General features: G+C 37.3%; 2 protein-coding genes, 1 long non-coding RNA gene and 1 pseudogene across 3 annotated transcripts; 2 read left to right on the top strand and 2 right to left on the bottom strand.

The window, feature by feature from the left end:
• The first annotated feature begins 2731 nt into the window (after positions 1 to 2731).
• On the top strand, positions 2732 to 8707 carry LOC126629415 (uncharacterized). Its single transcript, XM_050299454.1, has 13 exons — positions 2732 to 3291; positions 3430 to 3668; positions 3957 to 4113; positions 4225 to 4302; positions 4922 to 4990; positions 5099 to 5218; positions 5510 to 5671; positions 5862 to 6384; positions 6493 to 6649; positions 6896 to 7005; positions 7163 to 7275; positions 7708 to 8065; positions 8240 to 8707. Exons 1-13 carry the CDS (start codon positions 2971 to 2973, stop codon positions 8566 to 8568), a joined length of 2736 nt encoding a protein of 911 aa, XP_050155411.1. The 5' UTR covers positions 2732 to 2970; the 3' UTR covers positions 8569 to 8707.
• Positions 8708 to 9271: 564 nt separating this feature from the next.
• LOC126630577 (uncharacterized) lies at positions 9272 to 11387 on the top strand. Its single transcript, XM_050300704.1, has 3 exons — positions 9272 to 9539; positions 10067 to 10463; positions 10846 to 11387. Exons 1-3 carry the CDS (start codon positions 9347 to 9349, stop codon positions 11132 to 11134), a joined length of 879 nt encoding a protein of 292 aa, XP_050156661.1. The 5' UTR covers positions 9272 to 9346; the 3' UTR covers positions 11135 to 11387.
• On the bottom strand, positions 9946 to 10684 carry LOC126630579 (uncharacterized). The gene is made up of 2 exons (XR_007626044.1): positions 10542 to 10684; positions 9946 to 10496 (listed from the first exon to the last, which is right to left on the bottom strand). It is a non-coding gene; the product is annotated as an uncharacterized LOC126630579 (long non-coding RNA).
• Positions 11388 to 11651: 264 nt separating the features above from the next.
• LOC126630216 (uncharacterized) lies at positions 11652 to 15753 on the bottom strand (annotated as a pseudogene).
• Positions 15754 to 19680: the final 3927 nt, after the last annotated feature.

Raw genomic sequence — 19680 nt, 5'->3', positions numbered from 1 at the left:
TTTACCCCAAGCCAAGGCCTGGTTGTGACGTGCATAGTGATGGTGCGGTGGGTGTGCTGCACCATGTCCAATTTCCCCTATCTGTTTCTTTTTTTGTTTCCGAAATCCCTTAGGGTTTAGGAAACCCTAAATATGCTTCTAATTTATTTAATATACATTAACTCACAAATTCCACATAGCAAATATAATTACGTAATGCATAAAACAAATATTGACAAATATATGAACATATACAATATATATATATATATATATATATCAGAATGAAAATATAAACATAGGGGATTTCATGCATCATGGGGTATGTTTTCATGCTTCAAGGTCGATTCAAATATCTTACTTTATTTCAAGCGTACTTGATTGGTAGAAAATAATAAAAGCCTTTGAATTTGTAGAAGTTTCTTCTCGGAAAGCCGGAATTGCATCTCTAATGCGTTGTATCACATTCAACAAAGAAAAATTAAATTGAATCAATAGCATGTAGATCAATTCAATAAAATAGTAAATTAATCATAAAAATAATGATTAAAACGTAATACTCTAATGATTGAAGATCAAACTTTCTTTAGCGCAGCGTCAAGAGCGTGCTGATAACGTGTTGTAAGCATAATTTACTAAACATGGCCATATAGAGAGAGATGGTGCGGCATAGAGAGAAAAGAGAGAGATGTGTAATTGTGGGTGTGTGTTATTCCACCCCATTCTGCCTTTATTTATAGTAGTAGGAAGATTAATTCCTTAATGTTTTAGAATTACAACTCTTAATAGGTAATCAACTTTTAATAGGAATAGAAGAGATATTCCAAGATATACTAGGATTTACATAATCACATTCCTAATCTAATAAGACTGCAACAATAGACTCATAATTAAGTTCTTGAGAGTGTTTGTATTGATAGTTTAGATAATTAAATTACCAAATGTCGATCATATTTGGCATCATATTAAACTTATCAATTCATACCTAATTACTATCCAATTGCATTAAAAGATGATCCCTTTTATATGAAAAATCAACAACATTTTTCTTTGTAAATGGACATTTTATTTTTGCAACTTTGTTCTTGTATGCCAAGCTCACTATTTTGTATCTCATATATATATATATATATATATATATATATATATATATAATCATCCATTTTTAGTTTGCTAATTTTTTGCACCCTTTTTTTTAAAAAAAATATGGAGAGAACCATAATGATGATTAATTGATCAATCAATCATGATTAGATTTTAGAATAATCATCAACTACAAACGATGAAATCATGAAACTAAGTTGTAGAGTTTGGTAACCAAAAAAAAAGGGGGTTTCATATTAACAAAAATTTACTAAATAAAAGTTAAAACAAACACGTTATTGAGTAGAATAAGACTATAATGTCCTAGAGTATTTAAAAAAAAAAAAAAACTTCATTTTAATATATACAATATTTTTGGTTGTCATTGACTTATACATTTGTTGGCATTTTAAAACGGACTTGGATTCTCTGCCCTCCCAATTCGGTGCCCTCTCCGTGCTCTCCTGTTTGTGTGATCACGGTTAAGCCACGGTAATATTTTATATTACTATTTTTTTTTGTCTTATTATTTTTATAAAAAACAATATAAAATGTTAGCATGGATTAACCGTAACCACACAAAACAGTAGGGCACAGGGAGGGCACCGAAATGGGAGGACAGAGAATCCAAGTCCTTTTAAAACGTCCTCACGACTTAGTCCTACTGTTAGTGATGCTCTTCAATGGTCTTGAGGTCAAATCTAGTGAATAATAAGTCGGTTACCAATTTAATATTCTGATATAACTAAATCGTTGTACCAACAAATTTCTAGGCATGACGTATTTACAACAAATATATACAATTGGATTATGAGAGCTGCTCTTTAAGGACCTATGAGGCCCTGTTTTTTATATGAACTCTCAGATTAATCTTACGTTATATTAGCTATTAACTTAAATCATTCTTGTTACACGAAACAAAATACTAATTGATAAAATAATAAAACAAAAAAAATAAGAAGAGGCAAGAAGGTTTCACGTCATATCGAATCCCTTCCATCTGAAAAACTTAGTCTCCTTATCGAATATCTAACTCAGTTAGTTACAAAATCACAAAAAAATTGAGATCGTGTGGTTTTGAAAATGGATCCCCTTCTTCTTGAACGAGTGAACTCTTTTTTCATATGAATTTTTTTGGCAACAGTGAAAATTTTGAAACAGGTCCATCTCCCTTTTTCATACGCAAAAAGAAAAAACAAAATTCATGAGGAGGGAATGGGAGTGAATGATTGCGAGAGAGACGGAGAGAGGAAGGGGATGTGGAGGAGAGACGCGGTAGGGGAAGAAGACGAAGGGTTTCACACAAGAATTTTATTTTAATTCAATCCCTTTGCAGAATTATTGTATTTCGGTGGATTATTTAAAAGGAAAACTAATGAAAATGGCTTGAAAACTTTGAGTTTTAATGATAAGGACAAAATAAAGGGTAAAGTGAATAGTACCAGGTTTGACTTTTTAGTGTAAAAATGTGGTTCGTTAAAGTGAACAGTACCGTGGGCTTTTCGTTAAAACTCCCTTATTTAAAATGATAGTTTAATCTACAATAAGATTAATCTGATGATTCATATAAAAAAGGACTACACATGTCCTCAAAATGAGCACCATAAGAGCAATTCTGATTGGATTATTATCATCAATTTACATCTTATAGTATTTATATGGTGTTCCAGAGTATCGAATACTCTAAATTTTCTTTGATAAAAATACAAAAATAAAATTTAACGGTTAAAAGTGTAGGCTTCGTATGCTACCGCAGAACTTTGGTAACCGAATTATGAAATCGAAATCTCAGTCCACTTACAAGTGTTGATAAAGCAAAAGCCATGATGGTCTGACTTTTTAGATTTATTCAGACTGCAACCAATATCCAATCACAATTTTTCCTACTTTCTCCGACGACACTTCGCAATGCGACGGAGGCCCCAGCAGAGTCCGGCACCCGCCACCGCCAATCCATCACCCACCGGAGCAGAACCAGTGTCCACTTCATGGGTCGGACAGCAGAGGCCTCAGCGGTCACCCTTCGTTTGGCTCACCTTATTCCTGGCCATCGGATACTGTTCTTATGGAGTTTACCAATACCAGTTTGAGAGCTTGCCCGAGCCGCTCACGGCGGACCAGGCCGGAAAGCGCGGCTTCTCTGAGTTTTCAGCTCTCAAACACGTCGAGGCCTTGACCCAATTGGGTCCTCACTCTGTCGGCTCCGATGCTCTCAACCTAGCTCTCCAGGTTCTCACTTATTGATTCATCGAATCCCATATCCCCAATTCTTTTTAATTCTTATAGAAAAAGCAGTCTTGGATTTCTTAAATTCTTGTGAAAGAAGCAATCTTTGGGTTTTATTAACATGGGTTTTCACCCCCACAGTATGTTTTGGCAGAAGCTGAGAAGATCAAGAAAACTGCTCACTGGGAGGTTGATGTTGAAGTGGACTCGTTCCATGTCGAATCGGGAGCAAATCGAATGGTTGGTGGCCTGTTCAAGGGAAGAACACTTGTATATGCTGATCTAAATCATATTGTTGTAAGAGTTTTGCCAAAGTATGCGCCTGAATCAGTAGATAATGCGATTCTGGTCTCTTCTCACATCGACACCGTCTTCTCAACGTATGTCTCTTCAGCTTATATAATCTCAAATTTTATTGCCCTTTTCAGTTTCGTTTGTCAAAGTGATCATATTTGTTGCTTGCTGAAGTATCCATGTTGGTGAATTATGCGAATAGAAGCTATATTGTTTTTGGGTTTTCAAGTTAATTTGCGATGTAAGTTTGAACAATTACGGGTTTTGACACACTTTCAGTAGCTGAATTTGATGGCATGTCATTTGAACTATCACTCTTACAAGTTGTATAGGCTTTATGTGATACTTGAAGGAAATATTTTGACGCATTTCAGGGGAGGGGCTGGAGATTGCAGTTCATGTGTAGCCGTCATGTTGGAACTTGCTCGTGGGGTTTCCCAGTGGGCTCATGGATTTAAGCATGCTGTTATATTTTTGTTTAATACTGGGGAGGAGGAGGGTCTAAATGGTGCTCATAGCTTTATAACTCAGGTTAACGTGGACTCTCTCTCTCTCTCTCTCTCTCTCTCTCTCTGCTCTGTTCTTAAAGATTGTTGTTATAAAACTTCTGTCTTATATTTGTTTCTGACTTTTTTGGTGCAGCATCCGTGGAGTACAACTATTCGTCTGGCTGTTGATTTGGAGGCTATGGGTATTGGAGGGAAGTCTGGCATATTTCAGGTCAGGTTTGTAATGATAATTCACTTGCTTTTGTAATTTTACATGGCTTATGAGATATGAGTCATGACTATATGTTCTTGGTACTGTAGAGTCTAGGTAAATGACCTCCGTATAAGCTGTGTCAAGCAGGTGTGTCAAGTCAAATTTATCTAGTTCCAGAAAGTGTGGGACATGCTGAACTTACCAAATCTTTCTAGCGTCATAACATTGCTATATAGGTATTTTATCACTGTGTTAAAGACCAACATCCGGAGAACCAAAATGAAGAAAACAGGGAACTTGTAATTTATTCCCTCTATCAATGTCGCCAAGTGCCCTGATATGGACCATTGTAAACACAATCGCTGGCACCCATGACAGGCTGCGTCTAACTTCAAAGTGCTTGTGCATCATCATGGTCTGGAATTGAGCAGATGGTTCACTTATGGTTGTCCATTCTTTATTGTCCTAGAACTTGGAGTTTATAGCTTACTCTACCTTAAGATGCTCTAAATTGCTGATGCAATCTGGTTACTGTAAATCTTTTATTTTTATTTTTATACTTTTTAAAGTGAGATCATACATATAAAATCCTGTTTAAGCTTACTTTTTCCCTTACGAATATTTCTTCATCTGATAGGCTGATGCTTGGTCTATTGAGAATTTTGCCTCGGTAGCAAAATACCCATCTGGCCAAATTATAGGACAGGTTTGTAATTCTTTTTTGATAATTTTTGCTTCCTTTTCTCTTTGATACTTTTCATGTGTATTCACTTGGGAAAAGTGCTTTTAAGTCTTAATGATTTTAATGCTGCAGGATATATTTTCTTCTGGAGCCATAAAATCTGCAACAGATTTCCAAGTATATAAGGAGGTTGCTGGCCTTCCAGGGCTCGACTTCGCTTACACAGATAACACTGCAGTCTACCATACAAAGGTTTTTTCTTCTCTTTTGCCCCTTTTTTGGGATATAGTTCTAAAATCTATTCGGAGCATAGGTGTGAGATTTACAGGAGGGGTTAATTAGTGCTTAGCCTTTGCGTATGCATGTAACTTTATTGCCTAGTGGAGATAGGAATGGTTTTAATGTGCTTCCGCCTATTTAATTATGAATGTTAACCAAGAGTATACAAACTAACAGACCTGCCAGATGGGGAAGGGCACTGGGACTTAAGTTGGTTTTCCATGTTGATTGTTGTTTATGATCTAAATTTTTCTTATCATGCAGAATGACAAAATCGAGCTTCATACATTAGGATCTCTTCAGCATCTTGGAGAAAATATGCTTGCTTTTCTACTAAAGATTGCTGCATCCTCTCATCTTCCAAAAGCCAGTGCAGTGGTAGAAGAGAATAAGGGCGAGACTGCTGTCATATATTTTGACATATTGGTATATTATAACTGCAGAAACTTTATCCTTTTTCATGCTTTGATTCTTGACACTCCACCCTTTGGATTTCTTCGTTACATCTTTTTCTTTGTTTCTTTTCCGAGATGGTTTAGGATTTTAAACCTGTAGTGTTCAGTTGCCTTGATAGTCCAGGTTTGCAATGTAGTTCTAACCGTTGTGGAAATTGTAGGGGTCATATATGATCGTGTATCGTCAACGCTTTGCAAATATGCTTCATAATTCAGTGATAGCGCAGTCACTTCTGATATGGACTACATCATTGCTTATGGGTGGTTATCCGGCTGCAATTTCATTGGCCTTGTCATGTTTGAGTATCATATTAATGTGGATATTCGCAATAAGTTTCGCTCTTCTTCCTGCCTTCATTATATCACTATTATCTTCTTCACCAGTGCCATATGTTGCAAACCCATGGCTAGTAATTGGGTTATTTGGCGCACCTGCTCTTATTGGGGCATTAAGTGGTCAATATCTGGGTTATCTTGGTCTGCATACATATTTGTCAAAAGCATACGCCAAGAAAAAACAACTCTCAGCTGATATACAAGCTGGTTTGGTTAAATTAGAGGCTGAAAGATGGCTCTACAAATCTGGATCTCTTCAGTGGCTCATTCTCCTCATTTTGGGAACCTATTACAAAATTGGATCAACTTATCTGGCTCTTGCTTGGTTGGTCCCACCAGCATTCGCATGTGAGTTTATATTTACGACCACCTTTGCTGGACCTATGTTTGATTTAACCATGTTTTTGACGAGGTTACAGGATTTGCTTTCAACTAATTTTAAATAGTTCTCTTCAGATGGCTTTCTTGAAGCGACTCTAACCCCAGCTCGATTCCCCAAGCCACTCAGACTTGCAACCCTGCTGATAGGATTGGCTGTACCAATAGTAATTTCTTCCGGCGGATTTATTCGGCTGGCTGGAATGGTAATTGGGACTGTGGTTCGACTTGACAGGTAATATGACTTATTTATTTGTATGGCTTTATAATGAATTACTTTACAAAATCCTGCAGAACAAGAGTCCATGGTCTGTATGTGTAAATTATTTTTTGTAGCTATTTGCCCATTCAGCAAGCTACTCCTCAATTTTTAATTTCCTCATTGTGATCTGTCCATGAAAACTTTCAAAATTTAATCTTTTTGTTAATTCTCCAAAAATTTGGAAAATAACTGTTTACCTTGCCTTGTATTTGCTTACAGGAACCCGGGTGGCACCCCTGAGTGGCTAGCGAATGTTATAGTTGCTGTTTTTGTTGCTGTTGTTGTGTGCCTGACTTTGGTGTATCTCCTTTCATATATTCATCTTTCAGGTTTTTGTTTATCTCAAAGCAGTTGGATTTTTTACGGTGGTGTTGAGTTCTCAAGTGTATGGTGCCATCGATATCATATTAATTTTTATGGAGAGAACTTCACTGCCTTGTTTTATCTTTAAACTAACTTGGATGATTCATCACAATTGCTCTCTAGGTGCCAAGAGATCGATTGTCCTTTCAACTTGCATGCTGTTTGGCCTCTCACTTGCTGTTGTATTGTTGGGTATCGTTCCACCATTTACCGCAGACACATCCAGAGCTGTAAACGTAAGTTTCTGATAGCACCTACCTCTTAGATGTAGAATTATCAGAGAGATGGGCCATACAGCCCACTTCCAACAACACCGATATTGTCCCCAACTTGGTAATTACCACCTGCACAATCCGTCAGGTGTGAGGTTTTATTACAAAAGGCCTCGGTAATAGTTGGAGTGGGGTTAGGATATTTAAACTCTTATTTTCTCATTGATACGGTCGATGTGGGACATTTCAACATTAGAGTGTCCTTACCTCTTAATTCCTAATTTTGTAAGGTTACCAATGAAACTTTGTACCTTGTATTTATGCTCATAAAGCTGTTTTTTCTGTGCATAATCCTTGATGTTATTGAAATATCGCTAACTAGGAATACTCTGTTTGTCCTGTTAACATAGAATGTTTAGATGTATGCATGTTTACAAATTCTTTATGGTTTTTCAGGTTGTGCATGTTGTAGATACGACAGGAAGCGTTGATGGAAACCAAGATCCTAGATCGTATGTGTCTTTGTTTTCTTTCACTCCTGGAAAGTTGACAGAGGAGGCTGAGCAAATTAATGAAGGTTTCAGATGTGGTAGAGACAAAGTTGTTGATCTTGTAACCTTTTCAGCCAAATACAGTTGTTGGACTTATGATGACGGTGACAGTGGGTGGAGCAAATCAGATATACCCACAATGAACGTTGGCAGCGATACTCATGGTAATGAAAGAACAACACGAGTACTACTTGATACAAAAGGTTCAACACGCTGGACACTTGCCATCAACGCTGATGACATAGAAGATTTCACATTCAAAGGTAAACTAAACTTCAACCATGTGCATTATTTGACCTCGCTATTTCCGTACTTGTGTTTGTAAATGAAGTGCTAAGCTGAAAAGTTCAGTTTGTACCACGTATACATGGACTTAGTCACTTAGCCTTATCCCTTTATGTTGTTTTTAGCTTTCTCTCACGAGCTTTTAACCTCAGTTGCAGGAAGCTCGGAGGAATTGGCTTCTTTGGGTGACATGAGTAGCGTATATGGATGGCACATTATCCAGTATTCCGGAGGACAAAATGCACCAACAAGGTTCGATCTAGCACTCTTCTGGTCACAAAACTCTACCCGGCTGGCTCACAATGTTGAAGGGAAGAGAGACGAGCACGCTCCCCTTCTAAAGTTAAGAACTGATGTGGACATAGTGACTCCTAAAGTCGAAAGAGTTCTTTCGAAGCTTCCTCCTTGGTGTTCGCTGTTTGGCAAGTCGACGTCCCCCCACACCCTTGCATTTTTGAGCAATCTTCCTGTTAATTTTTAGGTGCTTCGAGTTTAATTTATACATTTTACTTGCATAGGAAATTTCAGATTGAAGAAAAAAACACGAATTATATGTAAGCAGACACACAAATTGGTTTGTTGAAGGATATATGGGTTTTAATATAGCATTACCATTATCATTTTCAAGTGTAATTAAGTTTTGTATTAAGATATCGTCAAATAAAATTGTGTTTATAGTGATAGGTTGCTCTACCTGAAACCCTAAAGTTGAATTGTCCGGTAGAAATCTTATATACAGGGATGCTCATTCTTTATTAAAGGACATACATTCATCGATAGTGTTAAAAATGTATTTTGATAATATGTCGTTACATTTTCTTGATGACGATAGTATTGATACATTATAAGAGACAGAAACTTCGTTCCATAGCCGAAATATTGTCCAACTGCCGTTAAAACCTCTGGCTACTCTGCAGACATCATCCGTTTACATTCACATACAAGATTTACATGTGAAAAACGGCAATATCTTCACCGTTTACAGGCTTAACTTGCACCAAAAAAACATGGGCATTTAGTAATTTAATCCAACAAAGTAAAAAAAACATGGGTTTTACTTTCAGCCGAAGTGAAATTAGAGAAACGGCACGGTTCCCAACACAAGACACGTGTGAACGGAAAGTTAGGTAACTCAGTTACTCTTGGCGTCGAACACAAAGTGGCTTCCTCATCAGGTGTCATCTTGCTGAAACAAACGACCCCCCCAAAAAAAAAAAAAAAAGAATCTGAGAGAGAGAGAGACAAACAGGGTCCAAGAAATGCGGACGATACCGTTGGGAATATCAGCAGCATCCCCAAACTCCTTAAACAGCTCCTTCCTCAACAGTCTCAACCTCAACAGACCAAACCCTCTTGTTCCTCTTACTAGTTCCACTTCTTCCAGGGTTCCTGTTCCTGTTCCTGCCTACACTTCCCCTGATGACCTCTCTTTCCTTAACTTCTCCAAATCTGGTGGGTAATCCGAAAGTTTTTACCTTTTTACTTGTTTTACTTCAATTCCCTTAATTTCTATGTAAGACTGTTTGGGTAATCTGTAAATTTCAGTTTTGAGTTGACTGCTCAATTGGGTTAAACTTAAATCACACATGTTCATATGGATAACCATAACCAAAAGCTTGGATTCCATTTCCCTTTGTTTTTTTTTTTTTTTCTGATTATTTTGGCAATCAAAGAGGGATTTTCCCGGTTTGCGACTTCTGTAGAAAGCACTTGTGTTCAAATTCCTTCTTGCTATTAGCGCTTTTATTAACAAGCAATTTCAAATATTTATAAAAAAAAGTGAAGTGCTTCCTACAAAAGAACTTGCAAGGGGTTACCGAGGAAGCACCTGCTATGATCTATAAGCACTTCTAACTTCTTCCGTCAAACATGGCTAGAAGCCCTTTTGGTGGTTTGATTCAGCTGAGTGATTGTGTATTATATAGTTAAATGAGGAAATTTGGGTTTTTGAGGTCCCATTTTCTGGTTTTTGGGTGTAGGAGTTTGCAGAGCCAGTCAAGTGGCTGATTTATTTCCCACGGTGTCTCCTGAGATTGTGGTCCGGGAGGCGCGGGTAGAGGACTGTTGGGAGGTGGCTGAGACACATTGCAGCTCCTTCTTCCCCGAGTATTCTTTCCCCTTAGATTTTGTTCTGAGGATTGACCGGCTGGTGGCAATGCTGGCCGGATTTTCTTTGCCAAATGGTTGTAAGAGGACTTGTCTGGTTGCTGTGATTGGTAATGCTGGTGATGAAACGTTCCTCTTCGGGAGGGATGATTTTAAGGTTGGCGGTTTTGATGGGAAGTTCAGTCTCAGTAGGAGGTATGTGGCTGGAATATTGACTGTGGATACTGTTGCTGATTTTCTTCCGAGAAGGGGGCCTCTTCGGCAGAGAAGGTGAGTTCATAATTACTTAAAAGCCTTGAGCAGCTTTTTGTTTACTACTTACTAGCAGAGTTAAATTTTGGATGAAACTTATTTGTTAGCCATTACGGACTATTCATCCGTGTCTCTTCTGAATTTCTCTTCCTCGCATCAGCTGTTGTAGCTCAAATTTCTTCTGTTGTGCATACATAAATGATGTGTTCTGAGAGTGGGAAATTGGAAATGATACAGTGATCGCTAGCCCCGTTTGTAGACTGACCATTCTATTCAGTTGTCATTAACGAGAGTTCAATTCTGCAAAGCATTAATCTGGTGACATCAGATGTTCATTGTAAAATTTGGCAAGATATATATGGCTCCTCTGGTATACATTCTTTTTTGCTTTTGTTTGCAGGAAAGGAGTTGCATATGTGTCAAACGTTGCTGTCCGGGAGAGTTTTCGGCGAAGAGGAATAGCTAAAAGGCTAATAGCAAAAGCAGAAGCCCAAGCCAGGAGCTGGGATTGCCGTGCCATTGCATTGCACTGCGACTTGAACAACCCCGGAGCCGTAAAGCTGTACAAAGGCCAGGGTTTCAAAAGCATCAAGGTGCCTGAAGGAGCAAACTGGCCCCAGCCCAAGACCGGTCCGGATGTTCGGTTCAACTTCATGATGAAGCTTCTGAACCCCAAGATTTCTGCTTAGACTCGCTTAGGAACATGTGAAGAAACTAATAAGGGAGACAGACAAAAGAAGAAAACATTTAGTAAGACAAAAAGGAAAGTGGAAGAAAAACTAGGATGTTTGAGAATAGGTTGTACATAATTACATACAAGGAAAGATGCATCTGTGCCATGAACTTGTATTTTTCATTGGATAAAACGCTAATTTTGTAAAATATTTGGGGGCAGGTCTCGGCATCCTTTGCCCCATTGTCTTATGAAGATATATTTCTGCCTGTTTTATAGTTCAATTTTTTCGAAGTTGTGTAACGTGTCGTGCCAAAAACCGCCTCCCCTGATGTTTACACCGCTCATATTCATCCCTGAACATGCAACCTAGTAACTGAACAGCCATGACCTCCATCGAAGGCCATGGCCATCGTCATGGCGGAACAAAAGACAGCCATGGTACCAGACGGAAAAAAAAATAAAAAATAAAAATTGCTGTTGCTCGTATACAAATTCAGAATCAGAGAGACCATGATCACAAAACATACAAGTGATGTCTAAAGGCTCACATTTCAAACGAAATCAAAATTGCAACGTTTTAACATGGACAATCAGATGCTCTCATAATATGCCCCTTAGAATTCCACGTTATTCGACGTGTTTATAGTTCTAAACGGCCCGCCAAAGTACGGCAAACTCAATCGTTGTACAGTGGTATTATATAGGTAAACAAATGTCTTCGAGATCCTATGGTGCCTAACAACCAATGCCGGAAAACACTTCTCGAGGCATGAAGATGCCAACGAAGCCGAAGGATTTTCCGCCTGGATAGATGTAAAATTTATGATGCTTGGACAAATTTGTCTAAAGCAGATGTATCCAAAGCTGGGAACTCCTTCACAGCAGCAAGCACAACATTTCCAAGTAACATGGCACCGCTGTTGCTCGGTGCCTGCAGTGTAAAAACTTGTATCAGTTGCAGTACATTAAGAAATGATTGCAAGTGGTGATGAGTTTTTGCCTACCTCTATGTTAAGGGGAAGTACATGATCATGAAGTGAGAGTCTAAGAAGAAACCATCCGCGGTTGCCAGAAACTCCGACCTATTTCCAAGAGCAAATTGGGGAAGCATGAGTGTAAGAAACTAAACAAAATGGAAAGTGACAATAAAGTCGGTGTGAAGAGAAATAACCTTACCCCTTCGTAGTTAAGAGGGGCTTTTCGAAGCTTTGGATCAGAGTCGACATGGTTCTCCAAATGTTTCAGTACTGCTTCTCCATAGCCTCGGAAAGTTCTGAAAGCAATTTATCAGCAACTTCATAGCATATACATAAGCAGAACAAACACTTACAAGAGGATAAACGTATACAGTAACATACCCTCCTTTAAGATCTGGATGACTTTGATGGATCTTTAATCTCAACTCCACTGAAATTTCTGGTTCCTCAAGACCTTCTAAAAGACCGGTCAAAACTTTACTGCCACCACTCTGCCCCGAAGCGCATGCTGAAGCAAGTTTATTTAAAATTTTGACCTGGAAAAGATAAAGAAAGTTGAGCAAATTTCACAAATCACGAGCCGTATGTCAATCAATGGACAATTAATCTGAAGTGTAGAGAGGCCCTGCTGCTGTGTTAAATCAAAAGCCTACCATGAGGTATGCGCCATCATCAAGCCAGTGGTTTTCCTTGAGAGCTCCATGGCCACTTGTCTCAATAGCCAGATGTGATTCCTCTCCGATCGAGTTCTGTATCAACATGTATGCTTAGTTGAGAAGAAAAATAAGATGCACAATTAAACAGGAATTATTAACACAATGCTGGCTAGAAAGAAATATATAACTGTGTATTTCACGGGCATGTTTAGTATATAGAAAACAATATATAAAATGCAAAAACTATGCACAAAAGATCTATGGCTTGGACATAAAATATTTACAAAAAGGGAATGGGTGTAAGGAAAGAAGAAAAGGATTTCATTGCCAGTAGCTGTTCTAATTGTCGATGGGTGGCTACAACTTGATCGGTTAGAAAATTTTTATTTGGTTCACTGATAGTTCCTAGATTTTAATGTGCAAACCATGTCTAGAAGGACCATATTTCTCCTAACGCTAGATCTAGGACGAAGAACTCCATTGGGTCGTCCTTTCTAATGCACAAAAACATGCCTAGAAGCACTGTGGGGCTTCTAAAGCTACGAGCACTTCGATGCAAGATTTTCTGTTAGTTCTTCCTTAATGATTTTGTGTAAGTAATAAACAGTGTAAGAAGGATAACTAGACCGTTTTTCTTACCAAACGAATAGCTTCGTCAATGACATTTTTGTAGCTTCTTTTGAAACGGTGATGCTTTCCCCCTACAAGAAATTGCTAAAATTATAAGACATTCAATACAATCAGAGAAGCATACCATTTTCGGTTTTTTCGTACCAAGTTTCTTCTCAATAAATGTGGTGAGACCATCTGAGATTCTGAAGTGACACTGTCTGTGACAATAGTTGTTCACGGATGCTAGGAAAAGTATAACCATAAACAATATTTGACACGAGCCTTGGTGCAAAAAAAGAAGAAAAATCTTACCTCCTCACGGACAATTGCAGACATAAAGGCAATCAGACGATTCCGGTTGAACTCAAGGCCGGTAGAATCCACAGCAGCAGATCTAAGGGCAACACTAATTAGAAAGAAGCAAACAGTGTGAATATAAAATAGATCTATGGGTCGCAAGAAAGTGTACCTATTGACATCTGCATCAAAGATGATCCCCTAATCAGCTTTGTTATCAAGGACTGCCTGGGTGATAGCTTTCATAGCTGTTTTGTCCTCTGGGTTCGGTATATGATTTGGGAACATACCTGATCCAAGAACATCAATTTTATTAAAAAGTTCAATAATGTATGTACAACTTCAATATTTTTGCGTTCAACAATCGATATTACCATCTGGCTCCAAGAACTGACTACCAGTAGTGACTGCACCAAGAGGTTCAAGCACTTTTGCCTGATAAAATTGAAATAAAACACTTATGATTAACTTGAGTATGTATTTGAACAAATATCAAACCTTTGTCATCAATGCACAGAGCATACTGCCTTCAAGTTAGAGAATAAATACGAGATAAAAAAAGGCTAACAGTACAGGTAGGAAGCAAATATCAACGTCCAAAATAAGAAAACTTACAGCGAAAAATCCTCCTGCTCCATTCCCTTTGTCAACTACAATATGGAACCCTTCCAGTGGCTTCTCTGAGATTATATAACACAAAACAAATTGGACCAAAAAGAAGATGAAAGCGCATCAGGGGACAAAAATTTAAATGGAAGGGCAATAAGAGAGCTGCTTACAGAAAATTAAGGGAGGAGCTAATAATAAAAACAGGTTTTACGAAATGAAGGAGTTGGTGTTGGACACTGAACAGAGAAGTAAACTACAACCAACATTGCACTTCGTGATAGGGATGAAAAGATGTATCTCAGAACATTTCCACCACGTTGAAGATTTCATAGAAGTCGTACCTATATTTCCTGCCGCTTTGCGGACTGCCTTTACAAGATCAGATGTATATACATTCATGCAATCAACTCTCTTTACGGAGGCAAGCAATTTTTGTTTTGAGTTTGTCAAACCTTCTACCGTAAATTTATCATATATATCTGCAGCACGCTCAAAGATGTTCTTAATGTCAGGTTTCCCAAGACCTCCGGAATTTGTGAAAATTTTGAACCCATTCCTGTTGTAAGGCAAATGACTTGCAGTTGCAATAACACAATATATTAGACTTTACATCAGGGGAAGCCAGTAAAGTATCTATCCAAAAATCTAATTCTCTTATATTTCAACGACACTGAAAAGTTTCAGAAACTAAATATAGTAAGACAAGGTACCAAACCGAAGATTCTAAAGTGTTATTACTAAGTATTATAGAAAATGAAGTACTGAAAAGGTACTTGGTAAACATATCCAAGAAAGCGTATGAGTGATAAAACACTTCGCAGTCCCTGCATATCCAGAAAAGTAAAAAAGAAACCAAATTCGAACAAACCATGGACATACCTCTAACTTTTTTGTAGATATTCAAGAGTCATGGCCAACAGAAATTCTCAAACGTCGGGACCCCTCAGCTTTCTGATATAGACCTTGATAATGAGAGTCTAGAACAGACCATTGCACTGAACAGTTCTTCGGTTAACGCAACTGCTCCAGTATTTTGATAAGTTGTGCAATTGCACGGATGGAATGGATGTACGTGCTAACTTCCCTCGCTGGAAGAGAAGCATGTTGCGTGAGAAAGGGGCAAAATTGTCCCTTTGATATTGGGTGTCAAACTTCCTACTTAGTTGGTAGCACTGAGACACAGAAACATTTTGGACAGTCTTCTCTGACATTGCTGCATAGAAGGTCCACAATTTTATCAGATTCACGGTCGTAAAATATTAATCAAGAGTCAGAGAAATCTTGTTCGAGTAAATTCTTTCTCTTGTAATACTATTCAACACAAAGTATAAGGTTATATACAATAGCTATGACGTAATTGATGCTAAACTAACTCCTACAATTAAGCTAGCATACAACAGAACAGGAAAATATATTACAATTAATTTCATATCAGCTGGATTGATTCGTTACTTGAATCGTGCTGATCCTTGCCTTCTTTAACAAAGAGAGTTTGTTCATCAGCAGTGTTTGTGAGCCTTGAAACCCATTTCCAAATTTCATCAATATTATTTCCTTGTGAGCTAAGAAGGGTCAATTCTACGAAACAGTGCAATCTTTTGGTATTTCAAACTACAACATCGGAGAACTGACATTCTGAGTAGAAGAGGGTTTCATCTAAATTTATTTACGAAATGCGATATGATGTGATAACTACTTGATCAAAACTTGCATAATATCAACAAAGCGCATAACAGATAATAGATAGAATTAGGATTCATGAATCTGCTGGGCAGAATATATAAACTGCAGTTCATGTAGCTGTCAGCAAAACACAGCTCACAATCTAAAAAACGACTCAATGCGTATTTTCGTTATCTTTCATCAATATAATCTACTTATTAAGACCAATTACATTCACTATTAATCCAAACCAACTTCAGATTCATATTTATTAATGAAAACAAAAAAACGCCAGTTTCATGTTCAACAATCTAGCAGAGTAGCTGTTAGGATTGTACTTCAGAATACCAATTGAAAACAAAATTACCAACCCAAATTCCATATTCTCTAATTACGGACTCGTTTAGATGTGCTTTTAGAATAACTAAAAGTGCTTTTAGAGAAAATGTTTTTGAATTCTGTAAGTACTTAAATGCTTTCTGCAAGAAGCACCAGTTATGTGCTTCTTCAGGAAGCACTTTTAAGTGGTTTTTCAGGATTTATTTGTATCTTTACTAAAGATTGGTTCTAAAAATATTTTCACCAAAAATGTTTTCAGTCATTTTAAAAGCACATCCAAACGAGCTCTACGTCAATCCCGAATGAAAAGCATTGATTTTATGCATTAATCGTCACTTTCATAAAGCTAAGTCACAGAATAGAGAAAAACTTACAAAAAAGAGAATAAATTTTTATTAAATGGGAAAGTTAGGAGAATTGATATTAGTTCAAATTTCATAGAAAGAAGCAAAATTTTACCTTCCATCTTATGAAACAAGCTGCGTTTGTTGAAAGAGGGAGCGGAGAAACTGATAGATGCAAGTAGAACACGGTGGTGGAAGGGTAGGTGAACGAATAACAACAATGCTTGTGTAAAAATTCCTACTTAAAATTCGAGTTCGAATCACAGAATATTGTACTTTTATCGATTCTATTTATCAATTTTTACTACACAATTACATAATAGAGTGTTTATAATATAAACGATTATGAATATATTCTATATCAATCATGAATAATTTTGAGTAAAAACTTCTATTCATCTTTTGAGTATCCAAATATTATTCATATACAGAAATAAAAAAAAATATTATTCATAGAAGGTCACCGCCATCTGTTTAGGACCCGTCCGGTTACGTCTTCCAAAACAATTTTTTAACAACTGTTTGTAAAAATAAAAAAAAACGACAAATAGGATTTTGTATTTTTAGGACTTGAAAAAAATTTTTGATAGTTTAATTTGAGAATGATTTTGGAAATAAAAACTTTGAAAACGTGTTTGATATCAATATCTAAAACGTTAAAAATATATGTATACACACATATAATTATAAATAACTTCATGTTTGATAGTAATGATAGTTGAGACCAAGGAAGAAAATATCGGTAATATCGGAAATATCGGTAGTCCGAAAACACGGAAATATCAATGGAAATATCGGTAAAATATCGATATCGATAAAAATTACATGGAAACCACGGAAATTGTAAGAAAAACTTAGAAATTTTTATTGAAACTTTGTAGAATGTTTATTTAGTCAATTATCTATTAGTTTATCACAAAAAATTGGAAAGAAATGCATTGCATGATGGATTTAACATTATCAAGTTGATTATATAGCGAGCTGACAAACATTGTGAGTGTAGAAAATATGTAGTAATTAATGAAAGAAGTCTAAACACACCATAATAATTTATATATAATGAATTAGTACAATATTTGGAGGTTTTATTTAGGATATTAAAAAAAAAAAAGGGAAGTGAATAAAATGATGAAGAATAATGTGCCAAATTTGACACTTTAAATTTCTTACAGATAAGCATGCGTCTAGGCGTTGAAGTTCCAAATTATAGTATATCAATTAACGATTGAAAATCAATACATTGAATAAGACTAAACTTTAATTTGGATGCCGATTATGTTTTTTCAAGTTTATATAAAGTAAAAGAATTGAATTTTGGAAGTCAGGAGTGTGTCAATTGTTTTATAATTCGTCCGAATACATATATCAGGTTGATACTCAACGTAATTTGAAAGTATATCTAGTGCAAGGACTTGTCTTTTTTTGTTGATAAACAAAGGGTTTGTAGCTTTTTTTGCTAAGCAGTAGAACATATTATGTTTGTTTAATCTTTAGCATTTGATGGTTGTCCACAAATATAGGATAGAAGGCCCCAAATTAGATCTGGCTCTTACCTAGTTGGAGTCACAAGTTCACATTTACTAGCCCTTGAGACAAAACGTTTTGGTTTTCCGGCCAAACCACGGCGAGTTGGCCGGCGTGCAAGGTATCAATCTCTTCGTTTCGTCGAGTAGTACAACTTTCCTTTTTGTTTCACTCAATTTCGTTGAGTATTGAAAAAGTTATACTCATTTGAATCTTACCCAGTTTCCGGCGACCTCAGTGGATTTCGAGGCAATTTCCGGCCAAACCACAATGAGGCAGACGTCGTGTGAGGTACCATTCTCTTCGTCTCTTCGAGGACTACAACTTTCCTTTTTGTTTCACTCAATTTAGTTTCGTATTGAAAAAGTTATACTCATTTGAATCTTACCCAGTTTCCGGCGACCTCAGTGGCTTTCGAGGCAATTTCCGGCCAAAAAACGGCGAGTTGGCCATCGTACAAGGTATCAGTCTCTTCGTCTCGTCGAGTAGTACAACTTTCCTTTTTGTTTCACTCAATTTCGTTGAGTATTGAAAAAGTTATATTTATTTGAATCTTACCCAGTTTCCGGCGACCTCAGTGACTTTCGAGGCATTTTCCGGCCAAACCACGACGATTCAGACGTCTTGTGAGGTACCATTCTCTTCATCTCTTCGAGGGCTACAACTTTCGTTTTTTTCTTGCTTGATTTTGTTGAGTTTTGACAAAGTTATGGCCGTTTAAAGTGGGTGTGGATTTTCGGCCGAAATTCCTATTTTCTTCCTTGGTCGAGTCCCACATCACCCAGCGAGGGCAGTGAGCAAGCCAAGAACGCCTATAAAAGGCACATTCACATGCTGAGAAAAGCATGTCTTGGTTGGCCTTTGGGCTTTGATCAAGTGTAGTATGTGTTGAGATTTCTCAACATTTTAAAGTATTTTTGAATATAATATTGTGATATTATCGATAATTTTAAAAATATCGCGATATTATCAATATTATCGATAATATCGTGATATTTTGATGAAAATCATTTGGATAGTTAAAAAAATATCGGATCTTTAAAAAAACGATAATATCGGCGAAATATCGCCGATATTATCAATTTTTTCTTCCTTGGTTGAGACGAGAATAGTATTGGTAGTAACAGTGGTTAGAGTGGTGGTAATGGTGAGGGTAATGGGGGTGGCCATGGTGAGGGTAATGAAGTGGAGAATGTGGTGATGGTGGTGGGAGGTGGTGGTGGGGCCATAACGGTGAGACGATGGAGGTGTTGATGGCCATGGTAGTGAGGGTGATAGTGGTGGATAATATGGTTGTAGTGGCAGCGTAGTGCATGTGGTGGTGGTTAGGATGAGATGGTAATGGTAGGGTAGGTTTCAGCAATGGTGGGAGGGATGGTGGAGGTGGTGGTGGTGGTGGTGGCCATGGTGGCAAGAGTGATGGCAATAGTGTCAAAAATGGTTGCCGCGGTGGTGATGATTGTAAGTTGTGGCGGTGGTTTTGGTTATGGCGACGGTAGTGATGGCATAAATGATTTTTAGTTTCTTATTATAATGTGT

The sequence above is a fragment of the Malus sylvestris genome, chromosome 7 (assembly GCF_916048215.2).
Source record: "Malus sylvestris chromosome 7, drMalSylv7.2, whole genome shotgun sequence".
Classification (NCBI taxonomy): Eukaryota; Viridiplantae; Streptophyta; class Magnoliopsida; order Rosales; family Rosaceae; genus Malus; species Malus sylvestris.
This window is presented reverse-complemented; position numbering and strand designations above follow the sequence as displayed.

Coding starts and splice junctions, on each gene's coding strand:
- LOC126630577 (XM_050300704.1), top strand. CDS start 9,347: ATGCGGACGATACCGTTGGGAATATCAGCAGCATCCCCAAACTCCTTA. Junction 9,540..10,066: donor CCTTAACTTCTCCAAATCTG/GTGGGTAATCCG, acceptor TTTTGGGTGTAG/GAGTTTGCAGAGCCAGTCAA. Junction 10,464..10,845: donor GGGCCTCTTCGGCAGAGAAG/GTGAGTTCATAA, acceptor TTTTGTTTGCAG/GAAAGGAGTTGCATATGTGT.
- LOC126629415 (XM_050299454.1), top strand. CDS start 2,971: ATGCGACGGAGGCCCCAGCAGAGTCCGGCACCCGCCACCGCCAATCCA. Junction 3,292..3,429: donor CTCTCAACCTAGCTCTCCAG/GTTCTCACTTAT, acceptor TCACCCCCACAG/TATGTTTTGGCAGAAGCTGA. Junction 7,276..7,707: donor ACACATCCAGAGCTGTAAAC/GTAAGTTTCTGA, acceptor ATGGTTTTTCAG/GTTGTGCATGTTGTAGATAC.